The 12,916-nt window shown below is 49.5% G+C and overlaps 1 protein-coding gene across 3 annotated transcripts in view; it reads left to right on the top strand.

Annotated features, from left to right (window-relative positions):
• The window catches only part of Abhd4 (abhydrolase domain containing 4, N-acyl phospholipase B), an 18,525-nt gene extending 5,609 nt beyond the window's left edge, over positions 1 to 12,916 (top strand). The window contains exons 1-7 of one of the 3 annotated variants that reach the window (XM_050155794.1): positions 1,076 to 1,171; positions 4,199 to 4,287; positions 5,777 to 6,149; positions 6,311 to 6,465; positions 8,267 to 8,378; positions 10,759 to 10,945; positions 11,547 to 12,916. In XM_050155794.1, coding sequence (XP_050011751.1) covers positions 1,110 to 1,171; positions 4,199 to 4,287; positions 5,777 to 6,149; positions 6,311 to 6,465; positions 8,267 to 8,378; positions 10,759 to 10,945; positions 11,547 to 11,636 — 1,068 coding nt within the window. In that variant the 5' untranslated portion in view covers positions 1,076 to 1,109 and the 3' untranslated portion in view covers positions 11,637 to 12,916. Of the gene's footprint in view, positions 1 to 1,075; positions 1,172 to 1,237; positions 1,285 to 4,198; positions 4,288 to 5,776; positions 6,150 to 6,310; positions 6,466 to 8,266; positions 8,379 to 10,758; positions 10,946 to 11,546 lie in introns of those variants that run through there. The other 2 variants (XM_050155796.1, XM_050155795.1) reach the window with 2 other exon arrangements.

Genomic DNA, 12,916 nt, shown 5'->3' on the forward strand with positions numbered 1-12,916 from the left:
GGAGAGGAGAGGAGAGGAGAGGAGAGGAGAGGAGAGGAGAGGAGAGGAGAGGAGAGGAGAGGAGAGGGAATCTCAGAAAGAGGTAGGAAGGAAAAGGAAAAAAGAAAGGTATTTTTGTAAATTTCTCTTTCCTGAAGTGTGGTTTTAAGCTAATGGAGTGGAAAATCTGAAATGGAGCAGCTCTGGTGATATCATACCCCCTTTGCCAGTTCAGGTGAGTTCTGCAGCCAGCTTCAAGATTTGAACTCCTCCGCAGAACCCACCTGAAATGTGCTCAGAGCTTTTGGGGTCAGATAAGTCGTCACATCTAATATCCTGTATCCCACACCCACATACATGAAGCATGCCCAGCCTTAATGTTAGTTCTTTAGCTGGTCCTCCCCTGGGAGCAGGATGGAGCTATTTTTCCTTGGAAACTGGGTTGGAGACAGACATCCCCAGAGCAGAGGAATGCTTACTTATCTTGACAGATGTCACAGCTCTGCTTAGAGCTGTAAATACAGGATGTCCCAAATAATGCATGGAGCAAACTTAGTTTTAAAAATTGCTTTCTGTCTCAAATTCAATTTTAACTAGGCATTTTGGTTTTGTGTTTTTGAAATCTGAAAATCTTGGGTTACAATATCCAATGCCCCTTTTAGGGGGCAACCTATGATGTTTCCACGAACATCTAAACCATTTTAACAGACGAACTAGGAAAGGCAGGTGAAGCGTCAGGGACCTGAGCCATAGAGGGAAGCTCCGGAGTGTGAGACAAAGTCGAGGCAGTTCCTTCCACTCTTTAATTGTGGAAGATATGGAGGCGGAGCGGATGGCATTTCAGTGAGGAACAGGGAGTTCTAGACCTGTCTCCCTCGCTGTCCCCCAAAGGTGGGTGATAAGAATTAGGATCCTACTTTTGTGAGACCCTAGTGTTCAGCCCGGACGCAGGCCAGCGGGAGCAAACAGAAGGAAGTACGCCACAGGTTCCAGCCCAGGAGTGGTGCTGGCCGGTGGGACGGGGCGCAGGTTCATGAACCCCACTAGCGGCCCAGGCCCCGCCTCCGGCTCCGCCCCCTTTGTTATCCGATACTTCTCTGGGTCAGCTGGTTCTGGCGTCAGGCGGAGGGATGGGCTGGCTCAGCTCGACCCGGCAGGGCTTGTTTACTATGGCTGATGATCTGGAGCAGCAGTGAGTTACTCCTGTCCGTTTCTCTTTCTATCTCTGTCTGTCTATCCGGGTCAGGATCCGGGGACTGTCTGTGGTTGCAGACAGCTTCAGACTTTCCCGTCTTTCCTTTTCAGGTTGGCTTCCAGGGAGGGGTGGGGTGCGCTGAGGAGGCTGCGGAGCTGGGGGAGCGCTAAGGGTTGAGCTTGTGTGCAGCCTGGGGAGTATGACTTTCCACTTAGTCTTCGCGAGCACCCTTGGTAGCGCAGTTTGATTGGTGGTAATGTGCAGTGGATAAGCTTGCTCTTCCCGCCCCCAAAGCAAGCTTGAGAGACGCGGACGTGGGGGCAGCAGCCGGATGCTTGTGGAGACTTGCCCCGGGACCAAAGTCGTGGGTGTGAAAGGCCTTGAAGGAGAAAGAGTGGGAGGGAGAAGTCCCCGCTGCGCTGGGATTAGTGTGGACCTGGCTTGCCAGTTCTTTTAGCCCTTGGCCGCCTTGACACGTTCTGCTTGCAATCCTAATTGATGATGTTTTTAATCATTATAAACACATGCTTACTGCAGTGGGTTCAGAATTATGTTTGTTAGATTGAGGGTGGGGGGGAGGGTACCGCTCACCCAAGGGCATCAAGTTTGGGATGCCACCTGTGGGTGGTGTGATGACGGTCTAACAGGACCAGGAAAAAGTTACTTGGAGAATGACTCAGCTCCAAGGGTTTCATGGGAACAAGGCCTTCCCTTGACCTAATATTTGTCCTTTTGGCAGAAGGAATTAACTTTGTAACAATAATAAATAATAGCGTTGGGGACTTGAAGGAACTTCTCAGGAGAGTATTGCTTTCTAAGAGGAAATTTAGGATGCCTACAGAGACTCGGGGAAACAGCACTAGAGCCAGAAAAGATGCAGGTCATTCAGCTCTGTTTAACAAATAAATCAGAAGATGCCGGTGTCCACAGAAACTTAGAGGCTTGCTCAAAATTCCAGGGGTCTAGAACAGGTTTTCTCCCAGCACAGAATTGCTCTGTTTCCCCATGAGGATGAGGCACTCCCCGGGCCAGGTGAAGGGGCTCTGTGCAGTTGGCCTTACTTTCCCATCTCAGCCCTTTCCTCCCTGATAGCACTAGAACACAGTGAGACAAGACAAGGGCCTGTTCTCTGTCTGGATCAGTGTCTGGAGAAGAAAGGCAAAGGTGTACACATACCCAGTACTCCCCACCCCCGCCCCTTTCAGGACTGTGGAGCACACTGTCTGGCGGACAGCATTTCCCATGAGCTCCTGTAGGCAGTTACAGAGATATGTGGGGTTCCAGTGCCGTGATCTGACTGGTTATAGTCTCTACAGTGCAAAGAGGAAGTTTCTATTTTGAGACTGGTCAAGAGCTGTGGTCCTGGTCCTGGTGCTTCAATCCAACAGGGAATTCTGGTAGATGGTTAAAAGGGTCCTGGGTGTCCCTAGGATTAGATTGGTTGAGACTGTCAGCTTTCATATGATCGAAGCCGTTTATATACCACTCCCACACCAACACTAGGTTTTCTTTCAAACCTCACACTTTCATTGAGAGCAGCTACCTAAAAATAGTGATAATATATACAGGTAATGATCGGCTGAGGGAAGATAATGTTGACTTGGTGTCTATCAGTTCTAAGCCTTGTTCTATATGCTCTAGATGTTAACTCACAGATTTCTTTAGAAACTTGTGAGGTAGATACAATTACCTCCCATTTGTGGCTGAAGAAGCTGACACAGAAAGCTAATGTGTCACTGTCTCGCTGCTGCTAAGTGGCCTTGCTGGGATTAGAACTCTAGTTTCTGGCTTTAGACCGCATTCCCTTCAGAAAATAGATACAAATAAAATGTGGTTATATGCTGCAGTGTTCAGATGTGCCTCAAAAAGCTGGGACTAGCAGGTCCCCGGAGGAGGCATTCTTTTTCTTACTTGCTGGTGACCTCTCTGGGAATCAGCTTGCTCACCTGAGAAGCAGAGGCTGAACTAGGTGATTTTCCAGAAAACACCCTAATGTAGCATCTGTGCTTCCCGTGATGTTCAGGGGGCCCACTGTGTATGCTTCGAGTAGCTGGGATGGTTCTTCCACAGGGTGGCCTTGTGAGCCTTCTCATGCTCATACCCACAAGCCCTTGCTGCAGCTTCTGGCAACCATCCTATAGCCTTCACCTAGGCAGAGTTCACAAAAAGAGGAATAACATGAAAGATAGGGGAAGTAGAGTAGAAACTGTGATTCACGGAGCAGTTCAGTTTGTGGCAGGTACTTGACAAGGTTCCTTTCCTATCTGGACCTCGGAGCCAGTCTATTTATCAGTGGCAGGTCTGTAATTCAGAGCCAGGAGTTCTGTTCACTCCAGAACCGGGGCTTGTAACCTCAATGGCTTAGTCACTGGGTGTGACGGAGAAAGCAGGAGGAGTTACCACTTTTACTCTAGGACATAGGTAAGCTTTCTTCTCACTTTACAACCCGAAGAAGTAGGCCAGAGTCACCTGTGTCTCTTGGTGGACAGTAGGACATGAACCCAGATAGCCCTCTCCTGCTCCCTGCCTACCCCAGCTCCAAGTTCAGAGCTGATGGATTTCGCAATCAGGGACTAACAGCGGCCCATACTTCCAGAAGCGTGTAAGATAACAGATGGCATGGGAACTTGTCTGTCCTCCCCTAAAAGAACAGCTAGTTCTGGGGGTGACAGAAATAATGGAAATATTAAAGTCACTCCCTCTCCCTTTGAGATCTCCTTGAACATAAATTATGATAACCACTAACAAAGGGGAACTGTGACACTCCAGGAAGATAATAGATGGGAAAAAGTTGCTTTGTGCACATGGTGTTGTAATATCTATCAAGGGCCATTGTTGTCAATAGCCATTTGCCAAGGAAAAGTAACAGTATGAGGGCCTGCTAGGGCATTGCTGTCACTGAAGGCCATGAGGAGCAGGCCTCGTGGGGCTGGGAAACACACCTTGTACCCTGATAACTCATGGAGCTATCAGCAAGACTGGGAACTTTTCAGTGTGGCCAACAAGTACCTCTCTGTCTCGTAGGCCTCAGGGCTGGCTGAGTAGCTGGCTCCCCACTTGGCGCCCCACTTCCATGTCTCAGCTGAAGAATGTGGAAGCCAGGATCCTCCAGTGTAAGTAGAGGGAACAGTTTGCTCCTCCCTTTAAATGTCTGGAAAAGATACAAGATCTTCTCCAAGCTGGGTCCACTGAGCCCACCGATTCCTGATGAGCAGTGTATGGGCCAGAGGAAAGAAAATGGGTGGTTTGAGGGGAGGGGCAGACAGAGGACACAGTATTTCGTGACAGGGGTCCCTCAAATCCCTAGCCCTGTGGTAACCCCTTCCACATCCTCCAGTTTCACCTTAGGCCCTATACATCCCAGTGTGCATTAATGCACACAGATACTTCGCCCCTTCATCTTTTCCCTATCTCTTCATTTTCTTCCCTCTCTCCTAAACACTTAACTAAGCACATTTTAATTCACCGCCTTCCTACTTGAGTGTCAGCAATCCTGTGTTTTCTAATATTGCTGTTTCCTGCCTTCTACTAGATGTAACCTACCAGCTGCCTGGTTACCACAGTTATTTGGAGTTCACACAGACCAGATTGCGTGAGCAATATTGAAGAAGGTGACCCATGAGCAGCACTAGCCTTTGGTTCCAGCAAGACCCCAGGCTCATATCTCCCCATAACCCCATCCCATCATGCCCAACCCTGCTGTTCCGCCCAGGTGGAGCTACTGTCTCTGGCCTGAAAGGAACCAGGGCTCTCAAGCCTCCATCCAGATGCATCTGATTCACCCAGGAAGCTCTTTCATATGACTGTTGCCACACTAGCAAGAAGAAAAACACTGCCCCACCTCAGTGTCTAAGAGGAATAAGCCCTTGGCTCAACCCACTCCCATCACCACTCTGCCCAGCTAGACCACAGTTCTCTCTTCCTCTCCAAACACATGCAAATTCAAGAACGAGTCCAAGGATCGTTTGACATCAGGGACCCAAAGGAGATTGGGCACAGCATCTTGATCCCTCTTATAGCCTACAGACCAAATTTCCCTTAGATTTGAATTCATTAGTTTATGAAGTATAAAAGAAAACTTACTCTGGTACTTATTAAGTCTTTTAAAATGACTGTATAAAATTGCTGTCATTGGGAAGATACCATTCTCGATTCCCCATACTACAAGAACAGCTGGGGATTTAGGGCTAAGGAACGGAGTCGGTGGATAGACATCACTAAAGACGTCAAGAACAGGGAGTTCTTTCTGAATGGAATCAGCGAGATTCTTGGTAAAGAAAAGTCCAGGGCTTACACATCAAATCAAAGGTAGAAGCCAAGGGACTGGATCAGATCTGAAGACAGGGCTGGGGAAGGGGCTTGTCCTACTAACCTAGGGTTCAGGCTAAAGCCGGTCTAAGGAGGCTGGAGATAGACGGGAGCTGTTGAAGGTCACTTTTTGTTTCTGAGATAAAACAGTGACCAAATCAAACCTGGGGAGGAAAAGTTTCTGTGGCTCACAGATTACAGGACGGGAGCATAGAGGCAAGAACTGAAGCAATGGCCACAGAGGGCTTCAGCCTACTGGCTTGTCAGTTTACCCTGGAATTCTTCCCTTCCCAGGTCTCCAGAACAAGTTCCTGGCCCGTTATGTTTCCCTCCCAAACCAGAACAAGATCTGGACGGTGACTGTGAGCCCAGAGCAAAAGGATCGCACCCCTCTGGTGATGGTACATGGCTTTGGGGGCGGCGTGGGCCTCTGGATCCTCAACATGGATTCGCTGAGTACCCGCCGCACTCTCCACACCTTTGATCTGCTTGGCTTCGGGAGAAGCTCAAGGCCAACATTCCCAAGGGACCCAGAAGGAGCGGAAGATGAGTTTGTGACCTCAATAGAGACATGGCGGGAGACAATGGGAATCCCCACCATGATCCTCCTGGGGCACAGTTTGGGGGGATTCCTGGCCACTTCCTACTCTATCAAGTATCCTGAGAGGTAATATGAACTACCCTCGCCCCTCATGACTGACTCCGTGCCTTACCAGGCGCATTCCAATACTGATTTCCACTAAAACTCTCACTTCCCAGCAGTTTAAGAGGCATGAGACCTCCAGGCAAACACAGTGTACCCTCTGTTTCTTTCTTCTCTTAATGTAGAGTTAAACACCTTATTCTGGTGGACCCATGGGGCTTTCCCCTACGACCAACTGACCCCAGTGAGATCCGTGCACCTCCAACCTGGGTCAAGGCTGTGGCATCTGTCCTGGGGCGTTCCAATCCACTGGCTGTTCTTCGAGTGGCTGGGCCTTGGGGTGAGTCACCTCCAGGAGAAGAACTCTGTCTTTAAACTGAGGCCACCCCATTTACCACTGCCTTGGTGCACCTGGTCTCCTGCCATCCTCACATGTTCATAAAACAGAGCCTGACCTGGCATTGTCACTTAAAACGATCATCAGGACAGCATTTCTTTATTGTAGGCTTCAGATGGTTGTCATATTTTCCCTCCATCTGTATCAGCAGAGAGAACAGAATGACCGCCTTATGTGTCGGCAGATCCCAAAGAAAGGAAGGGGCTATGGTGTGTGGCTTCTCTTTCTCTGCTGTGAGTTTATATGACCACCTGTCTGCAGTAACTATCACTCAGTCCCGTTCCTACAGCAAGGAGGGCTCTGAACCTCAGCTTCTAACGTAGCACAGTGCAGACAAGTCACTCTGAACCGTGCACGCACTGCTCTAAAGAAACACATCTCCGTTCTGGGTTTCTTAGCATTGAGTAGCTGTCAGAAGGTTCTCTATGCAGAAGAGACAGCAGGCCACACTGTAGCGCGTCTGTCAGAGGCTCCGCAGTCTCATCTCACACTGCCCACGTGCTTCCCTTTGAGGAGCTTTTTACACTGGTGAAGTAAAAAGATTCCTTCTATTGAAAAGATTGGTGACCCTGTTTTGTACCGATAGCTTATATTTGTATAGAAATGTCCAGTAGTCACTAGTTGCAGTGGCTGAAACAGAATGGCTCCTAAGGAAGAGTGGAAAATGAGCCCAGCCCTGATGTAGAAGGTAGCGGAGTTCTGGAAGAAGAGGGGCAAGCAAGGGACATGGGTGCCAAAGGGGAGCAGGCGGGCAGAGGGCTGACCTTAGTCCAGGTGGCTCCAGCAGACACCCCTGCCATCCTTCCTGCTCTAACCATTCTCCCCTTTCCTGGCCTTGGATCAGGCCAGGTTCATTCAGGGCCTCAGCTACTGTGTTGGCTGGCTGCCTGGCAGCCATGGGATTGTGTCAGAGAGGGCCTATGGCTATATTCCCAGTTCTTCCCCAGACACCTCTCACAGACAAAAGACCTGCAGGGCAGAGAAAGTGGCCAGTAGGTCCAGTCCTCCAGTCCGCCCGCATATACCGATGGCGTACGTGTGTACTGTGATGAGAGGCGCGGTGTCCCGAGCCTGGGCCAGCGGTGCCATTAAGGTCACTCTCCATGTATTCTGTTACAGCCTGAAAGTGAGAGAGTGCTCGGAAATGGGAGTTTCATCTGGTGCCTTCAGAGAATAAAAAACTATCAGGGTTCCCATGAGGCCGGGGAAGGAGGGGACACACTTCAGACTGGAAATGAAAATTCTCTTAGCTGCAGACACTCACAGAACTTGTGAACCTGTAGGGAAAGTCTTGGGATTTACTGAAGTGAAAATCGCCTGGCTCCTTGGGGATGTTAGGCTGTCTCTAAACTCATTGGTGAGCAGCAGTCGAGCTCTGACGTTTGAAGTCGTCTGTTTCTTCCCAGCAGGCTTCTTCACCCTTCTTGCCACTGCCATGTTAAATGCATAAAGGAACCAAATGCTTAGATAAATTTGGTTCAGGTTGTTTAAACATGAGCAGGCAGGAGTTTATTCTCTGTCCCCACCACCACCACCCACACTGGCCACTCCGTGGTTTTGCGTGGTTTGGATTTGGGTGATTGTTGATGTTGTTCTTTGGTAGGGGCTTAAATAGGGTCTCACTGGATCCCCTGATTGACCTTGAACTTGAAACAGTTCTCCTGCCTCGGCTTGCTGAGGCTGGAATTGCAGGCACATGCCATGCTCCCAGCATCATGCTCTTGTTTCTTCAATCCTTTCCCAGGGCCTGGGCTGGTGCAGAGATTCCGTCCTGACTTCAAGCGCAAGTTTGCAGACTTCTTTGAGGACGATACCATCTCGGAATATATCTACCACTGCAATGCACAGAATCCCAGGTGAGGGCGGCTCCCAGGACCAGCCCAGGGCGGACGGCTTAAAGAGCTGCAGCGTTTTGTGATTTAGTCTTCTTCCATAAAACTCTGACTCAGGGGAACGTGAGCACCAGCAGGCTTGATCATTTCCAGAGAGTTCCCTAGGGGTGGCCACTAAAGGTATAGAAGATAATAGATTTAATTAAAGAAGCTGTCCCTCTCTATAGACCTCATGGCTTCCCTAGGAGTCAGCAACTGGCCTGATGAGAAATAGTATGGAAAACATTTAAAAGGCAGTTTTTAACTGAAAAACTAATTTTTTAAAGAAATTTTATTGTTGGGTTTTGGTTTGATTTTATAGGCAAATGTGGTTTTTGCTTGTTTTTAAGGCAAATAGAGAAAGAAACATCTTTGAATATCCACGATCTTCAGTTTCCAAGTTTCCTCATTTTCAGTTTAATATTTCATGTAACATTGCTTCAGAGAGACTCCTAGAATGTGTCCCTTTGTATAAATACACATGACGTATCTATAAGATACATGTCTGGAGTATAGTCAAAGAAAGAATATGCATTTATTTCAGTTATATACACCTCGAAATAGCTTAGAATGGGCATGAAAATCCTTCTACTCTTTTAAAAGTATGGACGTGTTCAGAGAACTGAGAGGCTCTCATCTCTGACTACTCACAGGCAAGCTCCAAAAGCTGCTGACCTGCAGGTTTGGCAGCACTGACAGCCAGGACAGAGCCAAGAAAGTAATCTCCCACAGCCAGGCTCTGTGAGAGGCTGATACCAGCAGGGCACACTGGTAGCACCACCCTGTGGAGACCTCACCCTGACCTTGCAGGAGCCATAGACAACTACCCACCTCTTTCCAAGCCTGCCCAAGTCACCGTGACCCCAAGGTTGTGAGGAAGGTGAGGCTCGACCTTTCAGCCATACTGTGAGCATTAGTCTCGGTGCAGCGTGGGAGCCAGTATTGCATGTGATTATTATAGCTAGTAGCAGGGTCCCAGCGAAACAATGCGCCATAGGAACCTCAGCAGTTAAAGTGGCCACCCCAGCTTCCTGCTCTTGGATTCCTCTCAGTCCCCGTGGGCTCATCATCAGCCCCGTCTGGTGGCCAGCTCTCTTTCTCTCCCTCCGGACATTTTATAGCACCAAGCTCTTTTACTCTAGTTGACAGATTTTCAGTAATTCCCATCAGTCCTTTGGAAAACATGACTCTGGCCCAAGGGAAAATGTTTGAATAGTGCCTTCTTCATCCACCTAGACTTGGGAGCTCTGTATATATCTTCATTCTTTTCATCTTGTCCTGAGAAAGTGGGCATAGTTCCCTCCAGTTTGTATATGAGAAAACCGAGGTATGTTCTGGTTACATGATTTGCTAAGAAGACACGATTTAAATGCATGTCTGACAGACTGCAGAGTCCGTGGTACCATGTCTCCTAAGATGTTCTCTGCTTCTGCTGGTACAGACAGAATTCATCCCGAGGTGCAAAGGAAACCAGAAATGTAACTACACCGAACAGGCAGAGCCCAGGAGGGAACACTGTCCTCAACCTCCCTACCTCCTACAAAAAGCTACAAGCTAGTCAGAAAGTTGGCTCCTGTCCCAGCCTCACATAAACCTGATAGGGAGATTGAATTCACATTTGTGGTGTCCCCCTAGCAGCAGCTGCTGATCCCCAGTCTCAAAAGCCTGGTGCGTTTTCATTCTTCATCCCCGAGTGTCTTTAGCACATCCTTCTCTGTCTAACGCTCACTCCTCAGGGCTCACCTCTAGTGAATTCTCCCTCTGTCTCCCATGTTCTGTACCTCCAACCCCTTTTAATAGTCCTTAGAACAGCGGGGCGTTGGTGGGCACGCCTTTAATCTCAGCACTCAGGAGGCAGAGACAGGTGGATCTTTGTGAGTTCGAGGCCAGCCTGGTCTACAAGAGCTAATTCCAGGATAGCCAGAGCTGTTACACAGAGTAACCCTGTCTTGGGCATAATAGTAATCATCATCATCATCCTTAGGACATTTTGAGTTAAAGCATAGTCTTCAGATTATTTAGCCACCACCTTCCAAAGATGTAAGCAACAGTGCTAACTCCAAGCAGGGTAGGCCCAGCACCTGTCCCATTCCTGTGTCCCTTCACCCAGCCCAGGTGTAAATATATATTACATAAACACTCAGTGTGTTCTTGAACCGCTCCCTATGCCATGGGGGTTTTCACATCATGCCCTGAGGTGTGTCACTCATCTCCTAATCTCGTCAATGTTTAATGAGCTGGCACTGGCTGTGAGAAGATTATAAAGACAGTAAGTTCCAGCCCAGCCTCTGAAAAGCAGCAAGTTGACATTTTCTGCTTCAGGGTTTGTTTATATGTCAATCACCTCACTGTTTTGTTCCCTCAGTGGGGAAACAGCATTCAAAGCCATGATGGAGTCCTTTGGCTGGGCCCGGCGCCCCATGTTGGAGCGAATTCACTTAATTCGAAAAGATGTGCCCATCACCATGATCTATGGGGCTAACACCTGGATAGATACCAGCACAGGGAAAAAGGTGAAGATGCAAAGGCCGGATTCCTATGTCCGGGACCTGGTAGGTTGACGTGCCAAGGGGTGGGAGTTGCAGCGGACAGTGGGTGACAGAGGGTGATCAAAACCAGAACAAAAATATACAGATGAGATGGAGCACTGGCTTTGAGAGCTCACCCCTCCCCAGCCCCCTGCTAGAGAGTTAGGAATTTCCTTTCCTGTGCAGTCCAATTCAGGTAAAAGACAGGCTCCTGGTGAGCAGCCAGGCATGTGCTTCCATTCCAGACCTCCAGCCTCCCCATCGTCCCTCCTAAACCACAGCAGTGAGCAGCAGGCTGTGTAGCGGAGGTTGCAGTGAAAGCCTTCCCGCCACACTTGTCTTCTGCACCCCTCCCCCTTCCCTAGGAGGTGCATAAAACAAAATAGATGAGCAGTGGGGCTTCTGAGCAGGAAAGACACAGTGGACGTCGCCCTAAAATAAAATGGGCTTTTGACCGTCACTGCACCAAGGAGTGCGCAGTGTTCAGAGAAAAGGCAGGGTCTTGCTTCTGAGAAGAGCGAAGGGCAGCAGGCAAGCAAGATTTGAGGGAAGGGTGGGAGAAGAACTGCTAGGACCACTTCCCAGTGCTGGGACTTGAGAGCTGAGCCCACTGTCATGTCCACAGGAGATCGAGGGGGCGTCGCACCACGTCTATGCCGACCAGCCACACATCTTCAACGCTGTGGTAGAAGAGATCTGTAACTCGGTCGACTGAGCTGCTCTGAGAAAAAGAGGAGGAAGCCAGAGTTGCTGCCACCTCCCTGTCCTAGTCAGAACCTCTGTCCTTTCCTTACCAACTAACACGTGCCAGCGCCAGGCAGAGTCGGGCTGTTCCCGAGATAGGACCACAGTGAAAATGAGCACTTTTGATCCCATGCTGAGGGCAAGAGGCAGAATCCACAAGAGGCCTTGAACTCCCCACTCTGGGGAAAAGCATAAAGGGTTGCCTAGTGCCGCCCACTCTCTCCACGCCAAGTGTTACCAGGTGGTGATTATGAGGAGATTGCATGAGCCGTGCAGTCTCCCTGCATGGCCTTCCCTTCCTCTGGACAGAGGGGGGCTCCCCGCAGCCTTTCTAGTTTGGGAATGTGTCAGAGAGTAGGTTCCATGCAGGAACGTCTTCCTTCTCCATCACTTCATGCCTGCGTCTAAACCCAGTTCCCACCTACCCACCAAGGGCACCTTCCATGACCTCATTGGCAGAAGAGGAAGGATGGACCACATCAGGGCAGGATGGAACACAGCAGGTATATAGCCCAGGTCTGCTGGCTTCCAGCACATAGTGTAAGCTTCATTCACCAAGGGTCCATACAAACACCTCTGCTGTGGAGCTGGTTCAAAACTAATCTTGCTCCATACTCTAACCTGTTATACAGGCACACTGTTATCTTGTGCTGTGTCTCAATCCTGGTTTCCTAAGTTGGGACACTTGAGACTCTTTCCCCTTCCTCCTCCCACTGTGAGGCTTTAAGCCTCTCCTGTGCCTTGGGCCCTAAAGCCCCATGTGTAGTATAGAGAAAAGATGGCTCCTGGTGGAGAAGGGGAAAGGCCCTTCTGCCCTGGAGTCGTGTCTGGACTCACGAAGTCCACAAGTATCTGCAGCATTTTCTACCTAGCCCCAGAGCTGAGGTCCCCTGAGAGCTCCTGCCCGTGGCTCACGGAGGAGCTTTAAGCCAGCAGTTTTCTGTCCTCATCAGCCACAAAATGCTTCTCACTGCCCTACCCTCTACGCCTGCCATCTGTCATCATGGTCTCCAACTCACTCTGCTTCAGAATTACCCATCAGCCCTCTCCCATGGATCTCATTCCAGGTCCTGCTCTAAGGCTCTGGGTGCTAGGCTGGGCCTGGCCCCAGAAGCAGGGCAGCTCCTGCCTCTCCTTCTCTTTTATAAAGCCAACCCTTTCACCAGAATAGTATTAACTCCTGGTGCTTTGTACTGCTGGTCCAGCGGCCTCGGGCTCTTTTTCTAAATTAATAAAGAAGAGTAAAACCTA

The sequence above is a fragment of the Alexandromys fortis genome, unplaced genomic scaffold (genome assembly GCF_014885135.2).
Source record: "Alexandromys fortis isolate MF-2015 unplaced genomic scaffold, M_Fortis_MF-2015_v1.1 scaffold_87, whole genome shotgun sequence".
NCBI lineage: Eukaryota > Metazoa > Chordata > Mammalia > Rodentia > Cricetidae > Alexandromys > Alexandromys fortis.